This window comes from Camelina sativa, chromosome 11, assembly GCF_030686135.1.
Source record: "Camelina sativa cultivar CO46 ecotype springtype chromosome 11, ASM3068613v1".
Taxonomy (NCBI): domain Eukaryota; kingdom Viridiplantae; phylum Streptophyta; class Magnoliopsida; order Brassicales; family Brassicaceae; genus Camelina; species Camelina sativa.
This window is the reverse complement of record NC_141890.1, coordinates 31,824,087-31,847,770: the sequence shown is the minus strand read 5'-3', so window position 1 is coordinate 31,847,770 and position 23,684 is coordinate 31,824,087. Positions and strand designations below refer to the sequence as shown.

General features: G+C 39.5%; 4 protein-coding genes and 1 non-coding gene across 14 annotated transcripts; 2 read left to right on the top strand and 3 right to left on the bottom strand.

The window, feature by feature from the left end:
- The first annotated feature begins 974 nt into the window (after nt 1-974).
- On the top strand, nt 975-3,183 carry LOC104724588 (U-box domain-containing protein 33-like). The gene is made up of 4 exons (XM_010443104.3): nt 975-1,366; nt 1,445-1,563; nt 1,654-1,769; nt 1,853-3,183. Exons 1-4 carry the CDS (start codon nt 1,099-1,101, stop codon nt 2,082-2,084), a joined length of 735 nt encoding a protein of 244 aa, XP_010441406.2. The 5' UTR covers nt 975-1,098; the 3' UTR covers nt 2,085-3,183.
- Nucleotides 2,149-5,243, bottom strand: LOC104772967 (serine/threonine-protein kinase D6PKL2). Its single transcript, XM_087474391.1, has 3 exons — nt 4,535-5,243; nt 3,353-4,278; nt 2,149-3,227 (listed from the first exon to the last, which is right to left on the bottom strand). Exons 2-3 carry the CDS (start codon nt 4,219-4,221, stop codon nt 2,348-2,350), a joined length of 1,749 nt encoding a protein of 582 aa, XP_087330517.1. The 5' UTR covers nt 4,222-4,278; nt 4,535-5,243; the 3' UTR covers nt 2,149-2,347.
- Nucleotides 5,244-5,528: 285 nt separating this feature from the next.
- On the bottom strand, nt 5,529-7,853 carry LOC104724587 (phosphoglycolate phosphatase 2). Of its 3 annotated transcripts, none has more exons than XR_015571997.1 (11): nt 7,600-7,853; nt 7,448-7,515; nt 7,275-7,370; nt 7,135-7,206; nt 6,993-7,064; nt 6,746-6,861; nt 6,573-6,625; nt 6,383-6,480; nt 6,199-6,298; nt 5,994-6,097; nt 5,529-5,871 (listed from the first exon to the last, which is right to left on the bottom strand). XR_015571997.1 is itself a non-coding variant. In XM_010443103.3 (11 exons), exons 1-11 carry the CDS (start codon nt 7,769-7,771, stop codon nt 5,762-5,764), a joined length of 1,005 nt encoding a protein of 334 aa, XP_010441405.1. In that variant the 5' UTR covers nt 7,772-7,853; the 3' UTR covers nt 5,529-5,761. The 3 variants fall into 3 exon arrangements, 1 of the variants encoding a protein (XP_010441405.1); XR_015571998.1 differs by having other exon boundaries at nt 6,746-6,822; XM_010443103.3 differs by having other exon boundaries at nt 6,746-6,805.
- A 45-nt stretch (nt 7,854-7,898) lies between these two features.
- Nucleotides 7,899-11,053, top strand: LOC104724586 (putative galacturonosyltransferase 4). Of its 8 annotated transcripts, none has more exons than XM_087474388.1 (9): nt 7,899-8,245; nt 8,336-8,370; nt 8,458-8,499; nt 8,605-8,677; nt 8,753-8,859; nt 9,106-9,374; nt 9,475-9,832; nt 9,920-10,495; nt 10,614-11,053. In XM_087474388.1, exons 7-9 carry the CDS (start codon nt 9,497-9,499, stop codon nt 10,887-10,889), a joined length of 1,188 nt encoding a protein of 395 aa, XP_087330514.1. In that variant the 5' UTR covers nt 7,899-8,245; nt 8,336-8,370; nt 8,458-8,499; nt 8,605-8,677; nt 8,753-8,859; nt 9,106-9,374; nt 9,475-9,496; the 3' UTR covers nt 10,890-11,053. The 8 variants fall into 8 exon arrangements, with proteins under 8 accessions (XP_087330514.1, XP_019088723.2, XP_010441403.2 ...); XM_019233178.2 differs by having other exon boundaries at nt 7,927-8,241; nt 8,333-8,370; XM_010443101.2 differs by having other exon boundaries at nt 7,947-8,241.
- Nucleotides 11,054-17,481: 6,428 nt separating this feature from the next.
- On the bottom strand, nt 17,482-17,588 carry LOC147934683 (small nucleolar RNA R71). The gene has a single exon (XR_015573271.1). It is a non-coding gene; the product is annotated as a small nucleolar RNA R71 (small nucleolar RNA).
- Nucleotides 17,589-23,684: the final 6,096 nt, after the last annotated feature.

Sequence of the window (23,684 nt, the reverse complement as noted above, 5' to 3'; positions counted from 1 at the left end):
TAACCAGTTTAGAAATTATATAATTGAATTGAAATACTCTCAATTAGAGAATTATTATCAAATTTCCTCTCTAAAACATGGCTTACCAATGTTAATCTCTTGAAACTTTCATTTTTCCGTGCGATTTTCCGAGTCAAAATAATATGAAATCCAATCTCTCATATCATTCTTTACTCTCTAACTTATTTATCAACATATACATCATTTTAAGTTTTAGTAACTAAAGATTTTTTAAAATGATTATAATTTATAATAATATTTGATTTTTTTGCCAACTTTAAATAAAAATCTTTTGAACATGTCTACTATTTTTTTTTTAAGTTGAATTGTAGAATTTTGTGAACCAACCGAACTCGTTTTACAAGTTGGTCGAGATGCATTGTTGCCTGTTGAGTAACAGACTATTGGATTTTATACATTCGATTAGATGATTTACAGATTATTTGTTCATTTGTATTTCATAGTGAAAAACATCGATTAAAAACGTTTAACAAATCACCTTATTACTTGATTTCCTGAGAACCATTATACCCGGAGACATTAAACATGGAAGAATTCATGAATGTCAGAACTCAGAAGAATGCATCAAATGTTTTGTTTGTTTGTTGCAATTTTATGTGTTTTGACTTAAGATTATTAAAAATAAAGATTCCTGCTTGAGATTCGGATATTCGACCTTGCACACATATGCATCTTTGATTGTTTATGCCCAAGCTGCAGTTGCCAATAAACAAAGAGCAAAGGACGTTGACCCAATTTTAGTTTCAAAACTCTGACCAAAATAAACTATATAAATATATTTCCAAAGTTGGATGATGCAAATGAATGATCAAGTTTGTTTACTTAACGGAATTTATTTTATAAATTCACACATACGTGGAAATCGTCATGATATGTAAAATAGTAAAAGATACAATGTCTTGAAAAGTTCAGTCTTTCACAAAACTCACACGCAAGTATAAGGTCTACATTCCACAGACGACCACAGGCACATGTAGATTGCATATATATATTGAAGGAACGGATGAATATTTGATGGGGTAGAGAGGGCAGAAGAAGAGCAAAAAAAATAAAAAAGTCAACGGGAGAATACTTGAGATGCAACGGAGGAGCAATGAGATAGAGGAGGCGGAGGAGGAAGAGGATGGAAGGAGAGGACTGGAGAGTGTGAGAGAGAGAGAGTTGGAAGGAAGAAGCAGTGGAACAGTGTCGATGAACGGAGATGACAACGTGTATGTTGGGGTTGGGAAAGGAGACTCGAGCATGGATGCATTGCGTTGGGCTATTGACAATCTTATCACCTCTTCCTCAACTCTTCTCTTTCTCATCCATGTCTTCCCTGAGACTCGCTTCATCCCTTACCCCTGTCTGTATATATCCTTGTCCACTTCTTATCTTTTGTTAGATGTGTGTCATCACTCAAGTGTATGTATGATCCTTGTAGTGGGGAGGCTAACGAGGGAGAAAGCAAGTCAAGAACAAGTTGAAAGCTTTATGTCTCAGGAAAGGGAAAAAAGAAGAACTCTGTTGCTCAAATTCCTTCATGCCTGCTCTGCTTCTAAGGTCCCATCTCTCTTTCTATCTCTTGGTGTTTGTTTGGATGATTAAGAGTGAATGTAAGCTAACATATGAGAGAGTAAGTGAGAAACACAGGTGAAGGTGGAGACGATACTGGTTGAGAGTGACTCGGTGGCTAAGGCTATACAAGACCTCATTACCATTCTTAACATTAAGAAGCTTGTTCTTGGGATCGACAAGTCTAATGCTAGGTATATTATACACAAGATGAACCCGGCAACTCTTTCAGTTGTCAGATGACAGGACACCCTTCTCTCTTTGTGGCTTCTTGTAGGAAAGCAGCGGTGATAAAAGGAAACAGTGTTCCTGAACTGATAATGAGGAGCTCCGCAGCAGAAATGTGTGTGGTCAAAGTCATATGCCAAGGAAGAGAAATAAGCATGGAGGAGGCGATGATGTTGAACAGCCCTTCTAAGTCCCCAATAGCGCAGCGGCCAAGGAAAGATCAACCCGTTGATCCTTTTGCTTGCATTTGCTTTATCAGTAAGCCCAAAACTAACAGTTAATGTATTGAGATATCAAGATGCAGAGACTATACATTTGATGTTATGTTTTGTGCTTGGCTAGAGCGAGTAAAAAGGTACTCTGATAAAAACTAATAAGGTTAACAGAAACAGTTACAACATTTTTATAAACTACAGCAGCTTATGCATACAGGAAACAAGCAAACAATTCATGGCAATCTATAAAGATCGAAACAACACTTGATCATTTTACCACATGGTCTTTTAAGAAGAAGAGAGTACCAACCATATGTCTAAATGGAACACTAGAAGAAATCAAATTCCAAATAGTTATCAGACCCTTTCTGAGCATTCAGAACCAAACCGGCAGCTGTCTTCTGGCTTGATGGTGCCTCTGCAACACTTGCAGGTTCCTTTTCCAGCTCAACAGGCTTTGGGATTTCCGGTGGAGTTGCACACCGAATCAAAGCCCAGTTGACACCTTCAAAGAATGGGTGCTGCTTAACCTCAGTGGCTCCCCGTTTGAACCCCAGCCGCTGCTGCGGCTCCTTCATGAGCAGGCCCCGGATGAGGTCTCTCGCTGCAAAACTCACCACAGGTGTTTCTGGGAACCGCAGAGGCTGACCCACCACATTGAACAATGTCTGTCGGTTTCCTGATCCCTTAAAAGGCGTTCTCCCGAAGAGAAGTTCGTACAGGAAAATCCCAAAAGTCCACCAATCAACTGCACTCCCATGGCCTTCACCTTTGATGATCTCCGGGGCCAAGTACTCATGCGTGCCCACAAATGACATGGAACGTGCATCGGTTGGCTCGGCTACCAGCTCTGGCAATGGCCTAACTTGATTTGCGGTGTCATTCTTGGGTTTACGGTCCTTTTTAGGTTTGCTTGAGAACAAACGTGGGGAGAAGCAAGTGGTGGGGACGGTGCAAGACGGTTGGATGCAGGATGGCTCTATGCAAGCAGGTTGCACACAGTAAACGTTTTTTCGTAATGGGTCTGACTCGATGGCGGCAGATTTCACTAGAGTTGGGCTGACAAGACAGCGGAGTGAGAGGTCAAAATCAGAGAGCATTATGTGTCCGTCTTCCCGGACTAGAACGTTTTCAGGCTTAAGATCTCGATACACAATCCCCAGCATGTGCAGGTATTCCAAAGCTAGCAGTGACTCTGCTATGTAAAATCTGCCACATATTGAAAACAGTAACCTCAATCAGCTGAGGATTCAAGATACTTTTGTCATCCATCCTAATACTTTTGTAATAAAGATAAAAATCGAAAGGAATAGCAAAGGAAGGATGACACTCACTTTACCGCTTGCTCAGAAAAATGCTTCCCCGGCTGGCGTTGCCTGAGAGTATGCAAATCTCCTCCGGGACAGAATTCCATCACCAGGCATGAGAATTTCTCTGTCTCAAAGTGAGTGTAGAGGGTAGGGAGAAACGGGTGATCCAAAGACTGGAGAATCTCTCTTTCGGTCTGAGCTCGGAGAAGCTTCTTGCGACTCGCAAGGGATGTCTTGTCCATAACCTTCATAGCAAAGTAACACTTAGTCCCGCTCAGCTCAGAGAGATAAACACTCCCGATGTCCCCGCAGCCTAGCCTCTTAAGGAGCCTGAAATGGCTCAGACCCAAAACCCCATCCCGAGCCCGAACAGCCTGGATTGCTTCCCATCTCAAGTCATTGGCCTTGTGGGGTTTGTTGACAGTGCTGCTAAAGCTGCTGCAACTACTCTCGTCACTCACATCACTGCTTGTGCTTCCTCTGCAGATGCTGCTCTTGCCACTCTCCATGAAATCAAGGCGGCCACTTAGCTTGGCACTTCCACTTGTCTTGCCAAGACTGCTCGTGCCATCACTCATTTTCGCAGAAGCAGAGCTGGTCTTGACGCTGCCAAAGCCTGATGTTTTCTTTTCATCAATGGTCAATGAATCTACGTGCTCAAGAACGGTGGACAGGGAGCTAAAATCGGCTTTACAAACAGCCGGGTCACTAGATCGCTTCCTAAGCGACTCTGGCAACCGTTTACTCTCCGGAACTCCTACAGTAGCTGATCTTTGTAACTGCATCGGCTCAAAAATCTCGGCTTTTGCTGACTTAGTATTAATATTCGAAGAGGAGCGCTTCTGAGCTTCGACTTCAGCTCCATGACCACTGGGTTTACGAGTAGACGCCATCGGACACAAAATAAACTATCTTTAGCTAATGGGAAAGACACATCTTCCTTGGAAACCCTAGTTGGATCATGAGAATCAATCAGTTAAAAGAAGAACGAAGACCCAGGGACAGATCAAACAGCACAAAACTAATGTCTTTGATTTTGGAAGTTGAAAAGAAAAAGAAAAAAAAAACAGATCCCAAATGGGAGATACGTAATTTCAGGTGGAAGAAGATATAAAATGAGAAGAATAAGACAAGGGAGATCTGGGAAACAAGGTTAAGGCAGTAACTTTAGGGAGAAACCCTAGAAAGAGAGGAGGAAGGAGATACCTTGGGTGTGGATTGACGCAGAGAAGATTCGAAGAAGAAAAAAGTAGGATAAATTCTTGAGGCTACAATTACATGCACTTGATGATCACTTCAGCTTCACCTCTGTTGCTCCTCTATACACTTGTCTCATTTCGCCGGATACGCACAACAAGAAACCGGAGCCGGAGGGGAGGATCCAGTCACGGCCATTACTTATTAAAGAAAAATAAAATTAAAAGACTCTAAAAGCTTTAGTTAGAAGATAATAATACCTTTCGCTTTTTTTTTTTTTTTTTCCTATAATACAAAATGATGCATCACTTTAGTTACATCAATGTACAATGTTCCGTATGGGATACAAAAAAAAAAAAAAACGGTAAAGAGAGAGAGAAAGAAGTAACAAATGGCCGAAAGAAATTAAATAATAAATAAAAAGAAAGTTGAGAATGATCACAAATTTGCGTAAACTGATAATTCCTGTACTTTTTTAATAAAGACAAAATGTTATGCGAATGATGAAAGATTATGTCTTAATTTCACGGTGCAGACAATTTAGACCTGTTGTTGTGTTAGTAAGCATTAATGAAATGACTTTGAGAAGAACAAAAAAAAAAAGAAAAAAAAAAAGAAACAAGGCATGCTAAAAGCACAAATAAGATTTGTACTCTTTTCCCTCATTATGTTCCTGTGCCCTTTGCAAAACTTCCTTATAGACACAACAGAAACAGCCAAACTGAGGATGAGTTTCATTATCATTAAGTTTAACTTTGCAGGAGCGGAATATTCGCTGACAATCACATCACATTCACATGCCGTTTGGGTTGGAAGTTGGAACCCTTTTAAAAATCTTAACTCGAGACATCTGTGTTCCTCGATACGACCGTTTACATTTTCTAGTTTCTATTATCAATACGCATCACATGTTTCTGGACCAAGCAAGGCTATAAAGGCTAATAGTAATAAACAATGTAACCCACCCACCATATGACCTGAAACCAGGCTGTGCTTTTTGGACTTTCCACGAAAATCTTATTTACTCATTACCAGTTCATTCAGAAATCTTCTTTAAATCCAACATAACAAACGAATTTAACTCAGCCTTTATCAAAAGCTAGCAAGCCATGTTTTCCGATGGATCATCAGATTATTAGCCAAGACAAAAATAATAACAATCAGAAAGTTCATCTTTCCGTACGCAATAATAGGACATATCTTACTGTTTCACCGCAAGGCAAGATGATGACGGCTTTACTTACTAGGGGAATCCATCAGTTTTGTGATATCAGAGACTGTTCTTGTATAATAGTCTGGTTCAATCTTGTTGCCCTTTTCTAGTAGATCCGATTCACTTGTCACCCCTGTTTTTGACAAGCCCAACAACTTTTCAGTTCACTACTACATTCATTGTCCACATATCACCATTGACTTGTGATGATGATGATGGCTAGTAAAACTCAAAAATAAATATCAAAAGAGTGACCTGTTAAGACCAGGAGGGTTTTGCAGCCAGCATTCTGCCCAAACAAGATATCAGTATCTAGCCTATCACCCACCATGCACATTCTTGACGAGTCTGTCCCAAATCTGTAAACACAAGGTAAAGACACCTCTTCAGCACACAATGCTATATATATATATATATATATATAGTGCACACTATGAGCTGAGAAAGGATGTGCACTTACTTTTGTAGCAGAAAGTCCATCATGAAAGTAGATGGCTTGCCAACAACTATTGGTTCTCTTTCAGTTGATCCACACATCGCAGCAACCATACAACCAGCACCTAGAATTACGAGTAAGAATTTGATGCTGTGACAAGCATACTGCTACTTTGGGCACTGTAGCATTTTGAGTCCAATGACCATACCAGGCCACTCCTGCAGATCTGTCATATGTCCAACTGCATCACGGTTGGTCGCAATGAAAAGACATCCAGGATTCTCACGTACACAGAGGGTCCCGTACCTGCCGTATCGGGTTATTGTGTTAGACTAGACTCTCAAAAACTGGATTAAAACAACCGACTTGTATGCAATTAGTACTATAATCCATCTTACTGAAGCTTATAGTAGTTAATGTTGGGGTCTAGTCCGACTACAACTGCTCCCACCTGAGACAGGAAGACATGAAGAAACATACATGACAAGAAACATGGAGCAACATAGAAGAAGAAAAAGAAAAGCAAGATTCTATATACGGCCAAGGAATCAAAGTCTGATAGGCACATTACACTTTTATCATGTTCAAAGAGACAGTTTGATTTCCATTGTGCCTTCTTTTCACCATCTTCCTGCAGGGAGACAAATACTGCTGACTGCTGAGGAACTCGATATATCCAATGTTTGGCTGGTTTTAACACTCAGGGCCAATAAGTAAGTATCTAATAGGTACTACAGATATTATCTATTAGTCGTCAAAGCGATCCTAGTAAAAGTAGTTCAAAAACAGAAAAAAAAAAAAAAAAAAAGCCTACTTACGGGACCACCAAGACCTGTAAAACCAGCAATCTGCAGCTCCTCAAGAACACCCTCTCCACCAATCACATAAACCTACAAACAGCAAAGACGAAATAGTGAGAAAAGAAGGACGGGATAGAGACATAATTAGTGAAAGACGAACCTTCTTGTCCTTAGGGAAATTGTTGACTTTGAGGTACATAGCTGCGGCAAACGAGGAAGAGAAGATCTCATCCTTGCAAAGATAATCACAGTTTAGAAAAAGGCCACAGGACAGGGTAGGGAATGGAAGAAGGTACATACTTGAGTAACAGAAGAAAGACCTAAAGATCGGAACTTTTCAGCGTATTGCCTCCTCGATTTGACCGAATTGTTTGTCACAAAGACAACATTTTTACCCTGACACAAAAATCCATCAGAGAGAGAGAGAGAGAGGGAGAGGAAAGGGAGGAGGAGAGTGGGAAAAGGTCAAGTGCCTTAGAGCGGATTAGGTCGAGAGTTTGGGAGACGCCATCGATGAGCGTTTCACCCTTCCATATGACACCTGAATCGAATCGAATCGAATCGAATCAATGAATCATCATCCATCAGAGAAGGAATTAAGGAAAAAAAAGGGAAGAGGGTATACCATCGCAGTCAAAGAGGAAAGTGTCGACAGAGTCAAAGAGAGATTTGAAGGTACGGGAGGAGAGAAGCTGAGGCGCCATTAGAGTGGGAGAGAGTCTGGTAAAGTGATAAGTCGTCGTCGTCTTCTTCTTCTTCTTCTTTCCCAGAATTCGGGAATTCGATAGATCGATCATCGTTAATTATTTGTAAGGCCCAGGTATTAAAAACGAATGTTGTGGGTTTCAAAGGCCCAAACAGCAAGGAGGATTCATTTTCCGGTTAGTGAGCCTTTGTGTGTGAGGGGGAGAATCTATGTAGACCACACAAATTCAGATACAGTAGTTAGTTCAAATAACGAAGGGTAAAAGCGTCTTATCACCCACTACCAGCTGGGTAATTTGTTTTTTCTTTTCACTGCTTCTTCTTCTTCTTCTTCTTCTTCTTCTTTTTCTCTCTCTCTCTCAATCACTCACACTTGAAAAAACAAAAAGGCAAAGAAAGAAAAAAGAAAAGAGTTTTTGGCTCTCTTGATCTGCTGATGCTCTCAACTGGGTGACGATGATGGTGAAGCTTCGAAATCTTGTTCTTTTCTTCATGCTCCTCACCGTCGTCGCTCCTATCCTCCTCTACACCGATCCCGCCGCCTCCTTCAAGACTCCCTTTTGTTGGTTCTTCTCTCAATCTCTCTCTGTCTCTCATATCTCCGATTCGGGTTTTGCATTTCTAATCATCGTCTTCTTTGTTTCATTCTGTAGCAGCTAAGCGCGATTTCCTCGAGGACGTAACCGCCTTGGTCCGTCTCTCTCTCTCTCTCTCTCTCTCTCTTTTGATGACCTGTTGTTAGGTGTTTTCGACTTGTTCACATTTGTTTCCTTTTCAGACTTTCAATTCCGATGAGAATCGTTTGAATCTGCTTCCTCGGGTACTTTTTTTTTCCAAGTGGTTTTACTTCAATCAGATCTTTCTTTCTTTCTTTCTTTAGCTCTCGTTTCTTCAATTTCTTGTTCAACATTGCATCTGTCTATAGGAATCTCCGGCAGTGCTCAGAGGAGGAGAAGAAGTCGTGGTCTATTCCGTCGAGAAGAATTCACGACGGCAAGGTACGTGTGATGTGATGTGAATTTCTCTTTTTGTTTTCTCTCTCTCTCTCTCTCTCATTTCACCAATTACCTCAGAAGAAGCCAGAGACCAATTGTCTGCTCGAGTTCTTTCCGCCACCGACGATGACGGCGACAATTCCATCAAACAAGTCACTGATTCTGCCTCTCAGATTAATACTAGGGTACGTACGTTGGTGTTGTTACCACGGGAATCAGAATTGGGTTTTTTTCCTTGTTGTTGTTAGTTAGGGCTCCAGTTTTGGCTTTTTATACTTACTTGATAACTAACTAGTAGGAGAAAACCCTACCTATCCTCCTTGTGGTTGCCTATGTATGTAACTTCCTCCTTAGGGGGTCTTGTTGTTGTGCCCACAATTTTATCTCCCCTTTCCCTCTTATATTTGTGCGTCAATGTCATCATCTTTCAGGAAAGGACCCCTGTTCAATTGTCCCAGCAAACCTCTGAAAAAGTTGATGAGCCTAATGCTTTCGGAGCTAAGAAAGAGAAGGGAAACAACGTCTTGTTGCCTGATGCACAGGTCAGGCACCTTAAAGATCAGCTTATTAGGGCTAAGGTTTATCTTTCACTTCCATCTGCAAAGGCCAATCCACATTTTGTCAGGGAGCTTCGGCTCCGTGTTAAAGAAGTTCAACGGGCACTTGCAGATGCCTCCAAGGATTCGGATCTCCCAAAGACGTAAGTTCCCACTTGTTGTTTATCACCTCTCGAAAAAAAACATGTTTCTTCCTCTTCTTCACTCATGATTTCTCTATCCATTTTTTAAAATAAAACCCAGTGCTATTGACAAGCTAAAAGCAATGGAGCAAACTTTGGCCAAAGGCAAGCAGGTCCAAGATGACTGTTCCACAGTGGTCAAGAAGCTACGTGCAATGCTCCACTCCGCAGAGGAGCAGCTACGGGTCCATAAGAAGCAAACCATGTTCTTGACTCAATTGACTGCTAAGACCATTCCAAAAGGACTTCACTGCCTCCCTCTGCGCCTCACTACAGATTATTATGCTTTAAATTCATCTCAACAACAATTCCCAAACCAGGACAAACTAGAAGATACTCAGCTGTATCACTATGCCCTTTTCTCTGATAATGTTTTGGCTACGTCAGTTGTTGTTAACTCTACCATAACCAATGCAAAGGTAAGAAGTGACTTTGTTCTTTTGTTTTAACATTTAAAAGTGTGCGTCTTTCTGTTTAACTTACGGGTCTTAATGGTTTATTGGCAGCATCCCTCAAAGCATGTCTTCCACATCGTCACAGACAGACTCAATTATGCCGCTATGAGGATGTGGTTCCTGGACAACCCACCAGGCAAAGCCACCATCCAGGTTCAGAATGTTGAAGAATTTACATGGCTGAATTCAAGCTACAGTCCCGTTCTCAAACAGCTTAGTTCTAGATCGATGATAGATTATTACTTCAGGGCCCACCATACAAATTCAGACACAAACATCAAGTTCCGGAATCCAAAATACTTATCGATCCTTAATCATCTTCGTTTTTACTTGCCTGAGATCTTTCCGAAGCTCAGCAAAGTGCTCTTCTTGGATGATGATATAGTTGTGCAGAAGGACCTTTCTGGTCTTTGGTTAGTTGATCTGAAAGGTAATGTCAACGGTGCTGTAGAGACTTGTGGGGAAAGCTTTCATCGCTTTGACCGTTATCTGAACTTCTCAAATCCACTCATCTCCAAGAACTTTGACCCTCGTGCTTGTGGTTGGGCATATGGTATGAATGTCTTTGATCTGGATGAATGGAAGAGGCAACACATCACAGAGGTTTATCATCGATGGCAGGATCTGGTATGCAGAAAATATTCTTTTACTTATGTTTGAGTTGCTTGTCAGTGTGGGCTAAGTCGCATCCGTCTTGATTCCAAGAATGTTTGCTAATCTTAGACACTAACGATTTGAACTGCAGAACCAAGACCGAGAATTGTGGAAGCTAGGGACGTTGCCGCCTGGTCTAATCACATTTTGGAGACGAACATATCCGCTAGACCGTAAATGGCACACACTAGGCCTTGGATACAACCCGAGTGTGAACCAGAGGGATATTGAGAGGGCAGCTGTGATACACTATAATGGTAACCTCAAACCATGGCTAGAGATTGGGATTCCAAGATACAGAGGCTTCTGGTCAAAGCACGTAGACTATGAGCACGTTTATCTCAGAGAATGCAACATCAATCCTTAAGAATTAGAGTCTGTTGTGAGAGCAATGTTGTACGTCTCAAAATCTGACGAGATGATCATTACATGAAAAACAAATTGTAGATGACACGGTAAAAGGAGATTCGTTCCAATAGACACGACCGATGTTATTTTTTTTATTTTTTATTATTATTTTTTTTTTGTCAACTACCGATGTTATTATTGCAACTAGGTACGGAACCCCACGATATACGTTGGGAACTTATTTTAGTAAAATATTTATTACAAAAGTTTTTTAATTAAATTTATTTATTAAACTATTGAGATTTTTAAACTATTTAATAAAAATTCTAAAAACATATAATTTTTGAAATTTTGTTTTATATTTTATTTGAAAAATATACTTTAAAAAATAATCTTACTTTCACGTAGAATTAAATAAATAATTATCAATGCTATATAGTATACACATCAAATTAAGCAAATTTTTACGATTAACTGCCATGAGATTACATTGCAGTCGTGTTATTTCGTTCGCTTTTATTCGTAAGCTTTCTATTCATATAAAAAAGAATATATCTATTTTCATCAAGGCAATATTGTAAATGAATATATAATACAAACAACTATCGTTTTATAGATGAAACATATTTCTATATAAAACAACCCACTAGTCATTAAACACTTTGGTAATTATAATAGATTTTATATATATAGTTAATCCAATATTGAATGTACTTACTACTTATTTTTTTCCGCCTAAGATGCTGGTTAATTATCCCAAATCACACATAAATAAATAATATAATAAATATTAGAGGGGAACAATAATAGTTAAAACTTATAACAATAATATTTAGGTGTATGATGTAGCATCACAATGTGCGCGTCTAAGGAAGATAGTCGGCCAAGGACGATCGGGTTCATTGCTCTCACACGCTCTTCTTTTTTTTTGGCAGTCATAATCCAAAACCTTTTCAAACTTTTAAAATATTTCATATTCAGTATTTTTTGTTGTTAAGAATTCAATTTGAGTGTATTATGACTAGAACTAAATATACAAATTCCCTTAACCTATATAAAGTTGTAGATAAGTCTTTGTCGTCAAAATAGTTTATTGGACAATCATCTCAACCGTCAATATTTTTGTTGATCACTGGTTTTCCATCTCCCAATAAACTGAATATTCAACAGTAGAAAATATAATAGAAAGAATTTTTATATTTTATATTTATTTTTACCTTGATATTTCATAATCAGATATTTTTTTTTAAAAAATAGAAATATAGAAATCCATATTGTTTTCTATAATACAATTAGTTTTCTAATCAAAAAGCATGGAGTAGACAAATATATACTTGTGACAAAAAAAAAACCAAACATTTACGAGCCAATATGCTCTCATTTTCTGAACAACCAACTTGAACCACATTTTTTAACAGCTAAAAAAAAAAAATCGGTTTGGATTCATACCAATAGAATGATAACCCTCGATGAATAGATGGTTAAAGAGAGCATCTTAAGATTACTTAAACGAAAACAAAAAAATATTTAAATATATTTTAGTATTGTAGACACAACCATAAATATCAAATTTACCAAAAAATTGCAACGGTTCATAAGATAAATTAAAAGTTTTAATGGTTCATTGAATAAACAAAATTTGTCGTGGTGTAATTAAAAGGTTGCAACAATTCATTTAAATATATTTAGTTATTTAAAACTAATAAATAATAATTTATGAATAGTTTATCCATGTAATATGATCTTAAATATTAATTATGCCAATATTGTAATGGTTCAATTAAACGGCTAAAATATATAAAATAAATAATATATATATTTTTTTTGTTGACCTATTAATATATTAAAATTAATAATTTATGAAAATGTATATCTAGGGACTGAATATAATTAAATATTACAACGATTAACAATATATATCAAACTGCAATAATTTTTTCACGGTGATGAAACATCATTTCTAACAAATTCTCTTTTAATTAATATTAATACAAATATATAAAAAAATTTGAATACAATGATAAGAAGTTATTTATAAGGATGTGAACATTTGAATAGACACAACTGTTTGTAAAAGACACAACTTTATATTCAACAGATGCAACTTTTGAGAGAGACGTAACTGTAAAGAATTTTTGTCAAAAATATAAAATAAAGAAAATTTGAATACAATGATGAGAAGTTACTTAATTATATATAAATTTATAAAGATGTGAACATTTGAATAATCACAACTGTTTGTAAGAGACACAACTCTATATTTAACAGATGCAACTTTTGAGAGACATGCAGCCGTTGAAATTTTCTGTCAAAAAAAAAATATATATATATATATATATATTTTATGAAAATGTACGACGAAAAATCGCAACTGTTGTTGGCATTTATTCAGATTGTTATTATTATATAGATTTGCAACATATATCGACGAGAGGAATTAAAACGAAAGAGTGAAACAACTATTTTCCAATTCTTTGAAAGTTTTTTTTTGTGGACTTAACGTTCTACGAGAGTAATTGCAACATATATCAACGAGAAGAATTATTGCAACATAGAACGCTGTTTATTTAGAGTACTGACAAAGTATATGTACGAACTAAACCTAAGATCTAGAGAATAGAACTAGAAAACGATTGCGAAAGAAGGAAAGAACAAGAAAGTAAAACGACAAAAGCGAGTTTAACGAGTTTGGATTACGATGTGGAATCTTACGTCACGTCGGAGTTATACTCCGCAATCTACTAGCTTCTTCTGAGCTCAAACCGAGCTACAACATAGGCGATTACAATCTCTCTCTGTATCTCACTCTGTACAAGACTTGAAACAATACAAAAGATAGAAGGTGCGATCAATGAAACCGAAGAGTCCAGAAGATCTTTTATCTTCCAACAACCACTCCCACGTGCGAACTCACACGCATGACTTAAACCACCATTGGATTTCAAAGCTTCGTGGATCATCTCGGCCCATTAACCATTCCCGAATAGACCCAAGCTGAAACAAACACAGTTCATACCAAAACCTCTGAACGACATTGAGTGTTTCCTACACTTAAGCAAGCTTCAAATCTAACCTGATCGTGACTATCATCCTCCAAATCTCCACCTTAGTCATGATCAGAGACCTTACCTTGGTGAATCCTCGTATCCAAACGGGGATACCTGTTCTTCCGTCCAGTTGAACTGTCTCAGTTCCTTGAGACCTGAAGCATCTGTAGTGCTTCTTGCAACTTGTTGACAGATAAAACCTTTGTGAAGATATCTGCATGGTTATACTCTGTAGGTATCTTCAATACTGGAACCTAACCTTTTGAAATCAGATCCTTGACGAAGTGGTACTTAACATCAATATGCTTTGATGCGTGTGATATTTCGCTTCAAAATCTTTTACCTTAAAAGATCACACGACTACTGCAAGTGCACAGTTAATCGGTTGAAGTATTTAATGATCGATCCCATAGAGAGAGAGTTGTTGGTTAGAGAATCCATCGAAAGAGATGTAAGGTTATGAAACGACTCGACCCGTTTTTTTTTTAAATAAATAATAAATAACAATAATAATAAATAACTACAACTAGTGGTCCCATACCCACTAGCCACCTAACCACAATCACAACCAACAGCAGAAATAGCCAATACCAATAAACAACAATAATCCAATAATTATAACATAAACAATATCCAAAAAATCAACCAACATGAATCATAGAACCAGTAACCTAGCAATGTTTCTAATGACCCAACTCTAGCAACCTAGCAATGCCAGACAACAACCAATCGAGTTCCTAGAACATCCTCCTCTTCATTGCCTTGATTCCACGATCACACTTTGCCTTTACCTGCACCACAAACACAAATTGCAATGCATGAGTATTTTATAAACACTCAGTAAGGCAATCCTCCCATCTACTGGGCTATACACACAAGCAATAGAGACATCTCTAACCATCAACCAACAATCCACAATCATCAATAACAAACCAGGACTCTGCATCGACCGACACCAAACAAGCATCGACCGACACCAGTTGGGGTTGCGTCGACCGACGCAAGATATGCATCGACCAATGAAAGGTTCACTTGCATCGACCGACGCAAGGTATGCATCGACCGACGCAAGGTATGCATCGACCGATGCAAGGTATGCATCGACCGACGCAAGGTATGCATCGACCGACGCATGCTCGACATAGCACGAAAACCCTAGGTTTTACGCGCCGTCCTCGCACTTGCATTGACCGACGCACAAAGTGCATCAACCGATGCACATGCCGAGCATCGTTTTCCCCCGAAGCTTCTCGCCGGATCTTCGTTCCTACAACTACAAAACTCGATCCCAAGCCACAAGAAAGCTTCCTAATGGCCCAAATAACAATCTAACAAGCCAAACAACACATAACAAGCAGATCAGAGAAATCTCCAGCTTAGATAAGCCATGGTCCTGCACTTACCTTTTGCCCAAGACGATTCTGACTCTAAAACGCAATATCTATACTCCTAGCAAGCTCCTACAACGTCCTTCACGTGGCTCGCGTAAAACATCACAATGTCCTACCAACCACATATTCCTCTCACTGGAATACCTCATGACTACACATGGATCATCTCACTGCCACTAGGGCCGCCACTAAGGCCAAACAAATGTCCTAAACAGGACCGCCACCAAGGCCAAACAAATGTCCTAAACAGGACCACCACAAAGGCCAAACAAATGTCCTAAACAGGACCGCCACCAAGGCAAAGCAAATGTTCTAACACAGGACCGCCACCAAGGTCACACATCTGGCTAAACAGCCCACCACAAAGGCCACACATCTGGCTAAACAGCCCGCCACAAAGGCCACACATCTGGCTAAACAACCCGCCACAAAGGCCGCACATCTAGCTAAACAGACCGCCACAAAGGCCACACATCTGGCTAAACAGCCCACCACAAATGCCACACATCTGGCTAAGCAGCCCGCCACAAAGGCCACACAACTGGCTAAACAGCCCGCCACAAAGGCCACACAATGACTCAAAGGACTGCCACACACGGCAAAATGACTCAAAAGTCCACCACTAAGGCCACACAAGCCCCTCCAAGGCTCTCCACCGGTAAAATAGACAAATTCTAAATCACATAAACTTTCCATTTTTAGAACTTTCCACTTCTGGAAACTTTTCACTTTTAGAAACTTCTATTTCAGGAAATTTTCCCTCAAACCACCGCCTAACGGAAATTTCGTACTCCGAGCACCACCTCATCTTGTTACTTAGTCGCACAACCAACCACCCCTAAGCGACCAATTAAACAAGAGAGATGGGCTGGAATACTCTATTCCCGCTCCAGCCACAGACTACAACTGGGACCAGGCTAGACAAGTTCAAGTCGCGACCTGCTTCTCGAACTACTTCTTGAACCTTGCCTTCATCCTCGCCTCTGGTTCCCAAGTCTGCTCCTCACACCATCACAGTCCCATAGGACTCTCATCAAAGGAATCTTCTTCTTCCGAAGTTCCTTGATCCTCCTCTCGAGAACCCTCACTGGTCTCGCCTCCAAAGTCATGTTAGGCTGAAGATCCTCAGGAATCTTAGCTAACAACTGATCATCCTCATGGAGACACTTCCGCAATATAGACACATGGAAAACCTTGTATTCACATCCTGATTGCTTTCATCACACTCATTATGGTTTGACATCCTTTATGCTACAACATCATAAGGGTAATTGAAACACCTTGCATCCACCAGTTCATTCATCATCTCTATCTTCATTCACATCCATCACAACACAAGAAAAACCATGTTTCAATTTGGCGCCGTTGCCATTTGAGTGTTTGTTTGTGACATTTAGGATTTATACAAGTCTAAGATTAAGTTCTATTGTTCTTTTGATCACTACTGATTAAGATTCTTCATCTGCTTGGTTGTTTTGAACCTCAGGTACCAACTCGACCTACAACTCGACCGTCTGCACGATCGAGTACCTGATCGAGCCACAACCCAGATTCAATTAGTCTTCTCGTCTCAGTCAGTTCAACCTTCAACTTGAGCTAGTGGTCGACCGAGTGTCTGTCCGAGTCAGTCATCGAGTCCGTCGTCGGGTCAGTTGATGCAAACAAGTCCAAAGGAAATCAGAATCTTCAGAGGTACCTTGATCACATCAACCGCCTACCAAGAGACCTAAGACAACAGAGAACAAGAATCGCCCATGAACAAGAGAATCAGTTGCTAATGGAGCAACAAAACAATCAAGAGCAAAGGCCAAGGCACATTGGTGCAAGAGATGCCCCAAATACATATAACCAAAGAGCTGGCATAGTTCCTCCTGCAGTTGCCAACAATAATTATGAGATCAAAAGTAGTCTCATCTCAATGATTCAAGCAAATAAATTCCATGGTTTGCCAATGGAAGACCCCTTAGATCATCTTGATGAATTTGATAGAATTTGTGGTCTCACCAAGATCAATGGTGTAAGTGAGGATGGTTTCAAGCTCAAATTGTTTCCCTTCTCACTTGGAGACAAGGCTCATCTCTGGGAGAAGACACTTCCAACTGGTGCTATCACTATATCGGATGCTTGCAAGAAGGCATTCCTAGCTAAATTCTTCTCTAATGCTAGAACAACAAGGTTGAGGAATGAGATCTCTGGTTTTGCACAAAAGAACAATGAAAGCTTTTGTGAGGCATGGGAGAGATTCAAGGGCTTCCAAACTCAATGTCCACACCATGGATTCAGCAATGAGTCTTTGCTCAGGATCTTATATAGAGGAGTTATACCTAAGATAAGGATGCTTTTGGACACAGCCTCCAATGGCAATTTCCTCAACAAGAATGTAGAAGAAGGATTGGAGCTAGTGGAGAACCTAGCACAATCTGATGGGAATTATAATGAAGACTATGACAGAATAGTAAGGTTTGTCTCCAATGATCAAGATGAAAAGTATAAGAAGGACTTGAAGGTTGTTCATGAGAAGTTGGACAAGATTCTACTAAGCCAACAAAAGAACATTCATTTTGTTGGTGAAGAAGAGGTTCCAGTTCAAGATGAGGAGAGAGAATTTGCTGAGATTTGCTACATGCAGAATCAAGGAGGGTTCAAAGGATACAATCAGTTTAAGAACAACAACCTCTCCTATAGAAGCACCAATGTAGCAAATCCTCAAGATCAAGTCTATCCACCTCAACAACCCCAACAACAAAACAACTATGCACCCAAGCAGCAACACAATGGTTTCCAGCCTCCAATGTGTCCTCCTCCAGGGTTTCAGACCAACCAAGGCCAATAACCAAATTTGAGAGCTATGATGCAACAAATGTTACTTGGGCAAGCAAATGGGCAGGTTGAGAATGCAAAGCAGTTTGCTGAGATGCGCCAAAGGATGGACAACACATACAATGATCTCGTTACTAAGTTTGAAACTCTGAATACCAAGATTGAGACTATGGAGACCAAACTGTCCTCCTTTACTCCTACAAGGAATGACCAACACAAGGGCAAAACTATCATGCACTCTACAGAATTTGCTAATGCAATCAATCTACGCAGTGGAAGGGTGTTACCAGAACGAAAAGGCGTGCTACCAATCACTGAGGACAATGAAGAACAAGATGGGGAGGGTATTCAGCAAGAGGAGACTTAAAATGAAGAGACGATTGAACTCGACCCACCACTCGAGCACACACACGATCGAGTGGGTGATCGGGCAGCGGATCGAGCACCTACTCAGGAGAAGACTAAGCCAGTTACCACCAAGGAAAAAGAAGTCCGGTTCATTCCTCCTCCTTACAAGCCTCCACTATCTTTCCCAGGAAAATTTAAGAAGCAGATGGTTGAAAAGTACAAAGCATTGTTTGATAAACAAGTTAGAGAGATTGAGCTTAGGATGCCTCTAATAGATGCTTTTGCTATGATTCCCCCTACCAGAAATTCTTGAAAGATGCTATGATGGAAAGGATCAAAGAAGTTCAAGGGATGGTGATCCTTAGTCATGAGTGTAGTGCCATAATCCAATAGCAAGTGAACCCTCAAAAGTTAAGAGATCCTGGTTCCTTCACTATACCTTGCTCTATAGGCTCTTTGACCTTCAATAGATGTCTTTGTGATTTGGGAGCCTCAGTAAGCCTTATGCCTCTATCAGTTGCTAAGCGCATAGGGTTTACAAGGTATAAGCCATGCAACATATCTCTGATCTTAGCTGATAGATCAGTAAGATTACCACATGGTGTTTTGGAAGACTTACCAGTTAGAGTTGGAGCAGTGGAAGTCCCAACAGACTTTGTAGTCTTGGAAATGGATGAAGAACCAAAAGATCCTTTGATCTTGGAAAGACCTTTCCTAGCCACAGCAGGAGCAATAATTGATGTGAGAAAAAGGAAGATTGATCTCAACTTGGGAGAGGACCTCAAAATGACATTTGACATAGTAGAGGCTATGAAGAAACCAACAATTGGAGGACAAGTCTTTTGGGTTGAAGAATTGGACAAATTAGCAGGAGATTGATGGAAGAGTTAGCAGAACAAGATCACCTTAGAACTGTTTTGACAAAAAGTGGAGAAGAAGGGTTCATCTACAGAGAAACCAAGGCTTATGAAGAGGTAATGGAATCCAGTAGAGAATCAGACCATCCACAGGTTTTTGAGGGGCTACCAGCATTAAGAGAGGAAGTCTGGTCAGTTCAGATAGCAGATACAGAGAGCTCGACCACCCACTCGATCACCCACTCGAGCACCCACTCGACCGAGCACCAACACCACTCGACCGAGCGCCTTGCCGAAACCCCCACAGATGACTGGTCTGAGCTAAAAGCACCCAAGGTAGAACTTAAATCTCTCCCATCTGGGCTAAGGTACGTTTTTCTAGGTAAAAACTCTACTTATCCTGTCATAGTGAGTGCTAACTTGAGAAGTGAAGAACTTGATTTGCTAGTTGTTGAGCTAAAGAAATTTAGGATGGCTATTGGTTATTCTTTGGAAGATATTAAAGGAATTTCACCTAGCCTCTGCATGCATAGAATTCACCTAGAGAATGAATCTTATTCTAGCATTGAACCTCAAAGAAGGCTTAACCCAAACCTCAAGGAAGTAGTAAAAAAAGGAGATTCTTAAGTTGCTTGGAGCTGGTGTGATCTATCCTATCTCTGATAGTATTTCGGTTTCACCAGTGCATTGTGTCCCTAAAAAAGGAGGAATTACTGTAGTAAAGAATGATCATGATGAGTTAATTCCTACTAGAACCATAACAGGACATAGAATGTGCATTAATTATAGAAAGCTCAATTCCGCTACTAGGAAAGATCATTTTCCCCTTTCATTCATTGATCAAATGTTAGAGAGATTAGCCAATCATACCCATTACTGTTTCTTGGATGGATATTCTGGATTTTTCTAAATACCAATTCATCCTAATGATCAAGAAAAAACAACTTTCACATGTCCATATGGCACTTTTGCATATAGAAGAATGCCATTTGGACTATGTAATGCTCCAGCTACCTTTCAAAGGTGCATGATGTCAATTTTCTCTGATCTTATTGAGGATGTGGTTGAAGTTTTTATGGATGATTTCTCTATCTATAGAGACTCTTTCTCTTCTTGTCTTGCTAATCTATGCAGAGTCTTAAGGAGATGTGAAGAGATAAATCTAGTTCTAAATTGGGAGAAGTGTCATTTCATGGTTGAAGAAGGGATAGTTTTTGGTCACAAGATTTCAGAGAAGGGTATTGAGGTTGATAAAGCAAAGATTGAAGTCATGGTTCAACTTCAACCACCAAAGACAGTCAAGGATATAAGAAGCTTTCTTGGTCATGCTGGGTTCTACAGAAGATTTATCAAGGAATTTTCAAAGATTGCTAGGCCATTGACAAGGTTACTTTGTAAGGAGACTGAATTCAACTTTGATGAAGATTGCTTGAAGGCTTTCAATGAGATCAAGGCTGCCTTGATATCAGCTCCAATAGTCCAAGCTCCAAATTGGGATCTCCCATTTGAGATAATGTGTGATGCATCTGACTTTGCAGTAAGAGTAGTTCTAGGACATAAAAAGATAAGAAGCTGCATGTTATTCACTATGCAAGTAGAACCTTAGATGAAACTCAAGGAAGATATTCAACAACAGAGAAGGAGCTTCTTGCAGTGGTGTTTGCCTTTAAAAAATTCAGAAGCTAACTAGTGGGTTCCAAAGTTATTGTGTACACTGATCATGCTGCTTTGAGGCACATCTACTCAAAGAAAGATACCAAACCAAGGTTGTTAAGATGGATTCTACTTCTCCAAGAATTTGACATGGAAAAAGTTGATAAGAAAGGTATAGAGAATGGAGTTGCTGATCATTTATCCAGGATGAGGATAGAGAAAGAAATACCAATTGATGATTCAATGCCTGAAGAGAAACTGATGCAACTCGACGTCACTCGACTGACTGCTCGAGCAGACACTCGATCGAGTGTGTTTGGCCACTCGGTCGAGTAGGAACAAATAGAGGAATGGATGGCACTTGACAGTGAATATCTGCCATGGTATGCTGATATAGTTAACTACAAAGTATGTGAAGAAATCCCAGCAGACATGGACCCTTACAAGAAGAAGAAACTGCTCAAGGACATCAATGATTACTATTGGGATGAATATTACTTGTACAAAAAGGGATCAGATGGACTGCTTAGGAGGTGTATAGCAGAGAATGACGTTGAAGGAGTGTTGGGACACTGTCATGGTTCTGTTTATGGAGGACATTTTGCAACCTTTAAGACTGTCCAGAAGGTCCTACAAGCTGGTTTATGGTGGCCTACTTTATTCAAAGACACTCACAAATTCATTACAAAGTGTGATGCTTGCCAAAGGGTGGGAAATATTACAAGAAGGAATGAAATGCCCCAAAATCCAATTCTGGAGGTTGAGATATTTGATGTGTGGAGAATTGATTTCATGGGACCTTTTAATCCTCCTTCAAATGGGAATGTCTACATATTAGTAGCAGTGGACTATGTCTCCAAGTGGGTGGAAGCTATTGCTAGTCCTACTAATGATCACAAGGTGGTTCTTAAGCTTTTCAAGACCATAATCTTCCCAAGATATGGAATTCCAAGAGTTGTGATTAGTGATGGAGGGACACACTTCATCAACAAGATCTTTGAAGGAATGCTAAGGAAATATGGAGTTAAACACAAGTTGTCAACAACTTATCACCCCCAAACTAGTGGGCAAGTTGAAGTCTCAAATAAGCAAATCAAAGCCATTCTATCAAGGATAGTGGGAGCAACAAGGAAATATTGGTCTAGCAAACTTGATGAAACACTTTGGGCTTATAGAACAGCTTTCAAAACACCAATAGGAAGAACTCCATTCCAACTTGTCTATGGAAAGTCTTGCCATCTTCCAGTTGAGGTAGAGTACAAAGCTTTGTGGGCAATCAAGCTTTTGAACTTGGATTTAGAGACAGCTCAAGCTAAAAGAAGCCTTGATCTGCATGAACTTGAATAGATCAGATTAGAAGCTTATGAAAGCTCCAAAATCTACAAGGAAATAACAAAAGCCTTCCATGATAAGAAAATCCTCATTAAGGACCTAAAGGATGGAGACCAAGCCTTGCTGTTCAACTCAAAGCTCAAGCTATTTCCTGGGAAGTTGAAAAGTAGGTGGGGAGGTCCTTTTGTTATAAAAGAGGTTCTACCATCTGGAGCTGTCACACTTCTCAACAAGGATGGTAGTGAGTTCACAGTCAATGGTCAGAGAGTTAAGAAGTACTGGAGAGAAAAGGAGAAACATGAAAAGATCACAATGTTTCTCAAGGATGCTCCTCAAGCTTGAAGAACTAGAAGAAGTCAAGCTTAGTGACTTTAAACAAGCTCACTAGGGAGGAAGTCCCTAAGGTATCTCTGTACATATTGTTTAGGGTTTTGGTATTTTGATATTTGTTTTGGTGTTTTCATGGTCAGGGAAGCAAGGGAGTCTAAACAGAAGAAGAAAGGAAGGTTCGGAAGCCAACTCGACCGACTCACTTGACCGAGCACTCGACCGAGCACTCGACCGAGCACTCAACCGAGCACTCGACCGAGTACTAGTCGATGGCCATCGTCGAGTTGCCTCCTTCCCCACCTCAAAATCAAGCTCCAAGCTCCAGCTACACATTTGACAACATAAATGAGGATGTGGAAAACTTCTTCCATAACCAATGAGGTACCAACATCACCTTTTCATTGTAAATACCATTGCATCTATAGTTTTCTTTTGTTTTGAGTCTTGAATCCTCTTTCAAATTTCTCTTACACAAGGGACTGTGTAATTTAAGTTTGGGAGAGGGTTTGAGATGACATTTGATGTTGTGTTTTGTTTTCTTATTTCAAATTTTTAGCATAATCATGTTAGTACTTGCATTTCATCTAAGGCGTAGAAAAAAACCTAAAAATTTGAATTTTTTTGCAAAAATCTTTACAAAAACAGAGTGTTCATGTAGTTTGCATTGCATATTAGGATCTTGTTTAGCATGTTTCATATAGGACTGTTTAATATTTGCATTAGGGATCTATGATGAGTTTAGCCTTGTTAGCTTGTTTAAATTCACTAAACTAGGATCAATGCCCAAGTTAATAGTACTTTGATGCTAGTTGAGTAGCTAGAAGCATAAGGTTGAACCAAACCTTGAATTCCTGCATTGCATTTGGTCTAAATTGAAGCATGCTGTGATTTGATGCCATTTCCTACTTATAAGAACCTAATATTGACTTTTAAATATCAATTTGTGCATTGCTTTAAACTCATGGATACCATATACATATTTGGATCATCTTTCTCTATTCTACCACTCTTGTTGATACAAGTAGCTGATTTAATC

Excerpts from the sequence above, each read along its gene's own strand:
- LOC104724588 (XM_010443104.3), top strand. The coding sequence starts at position 1,099 with ATGCAACGGAGGAGCAATGAGATAGAGGAGGCGGAGGAGGAAGAGGAT. Across the intron at positions 1,564-1,653 it reads ATGCCTGCTCTGCTTCTAAG|GTGAAGGTGGAGACGATACT; the intron begins GTCCCATCTCTC and ends TGAGAAACACAG. Across the intron at positions 1,770-1,852 it reads ATCGACAAGTCTAATGCTAG|GAAAGCAGCGGTGATAAAAG; the intron begins GTATATTATACA and ends GGCTTCTTGTAG.
- LOC104772967 (XM_087474391.1), bottom strand. The coding sequence starts at position 4,221 with ATGGCGTCTACTCGTAAACCCAGTGGTCATGGAGCTGAAGTCGAAGCT. Across the intron at positions 3,228-3,352 it reads TTTTCTGAGCAAGCGGTAAA|ATTTTACATAGCAGAGTCAC; the intron begins GTGAGTGTCATC and ends AATATGTGGCAG.
- LOC104724587 (XM_010443103.3), bottom strand. The coding sequence starts at position 7,771 with ATGATCGATCTATCGAATTCCCGAATTCTGGGAAAGAAGAAGAAGAAG. Across the intron at positions 6,299-6,382 it reads AGATCTGCAGGAGTGGCCTG|GTGCTGGTTGTATGGTTGCT; the intron begins GTATGGTCATTG and ends TCGTAATTCTAG. Across the intron at positions 5,872-5,993 it reads AACCCTCCTGGTCTTAACAG|GGGTGACAAGTGAATCGGAT; the intron begins GTCACTCTTTTG and ends TGTCAAAAACAG.
- LOC104724586 (XM_019233178.2), top strand. The coding sequence starts at position 8,136 with ATGATGGTGAAGCTTCGAAATCTTGTTCTTTTCTTCATGCTCCTCACC. Across the intron at positions 8,500-8,604 it reads GTTTGAATCTGCTTCCTCGG|GAATCTCCGGCAGTGCTCAG; the intron begins GTACTTTTTTTT and ends ATCTGTCTATAG. Across the intron at positions 10,496-10,613 it reads ATCATCGATGGCAGGATCTG|AACCAAGACCGAGAATTGTG; the intron begins GTATGCAGAAAA and ends TTTGAACTGCAG.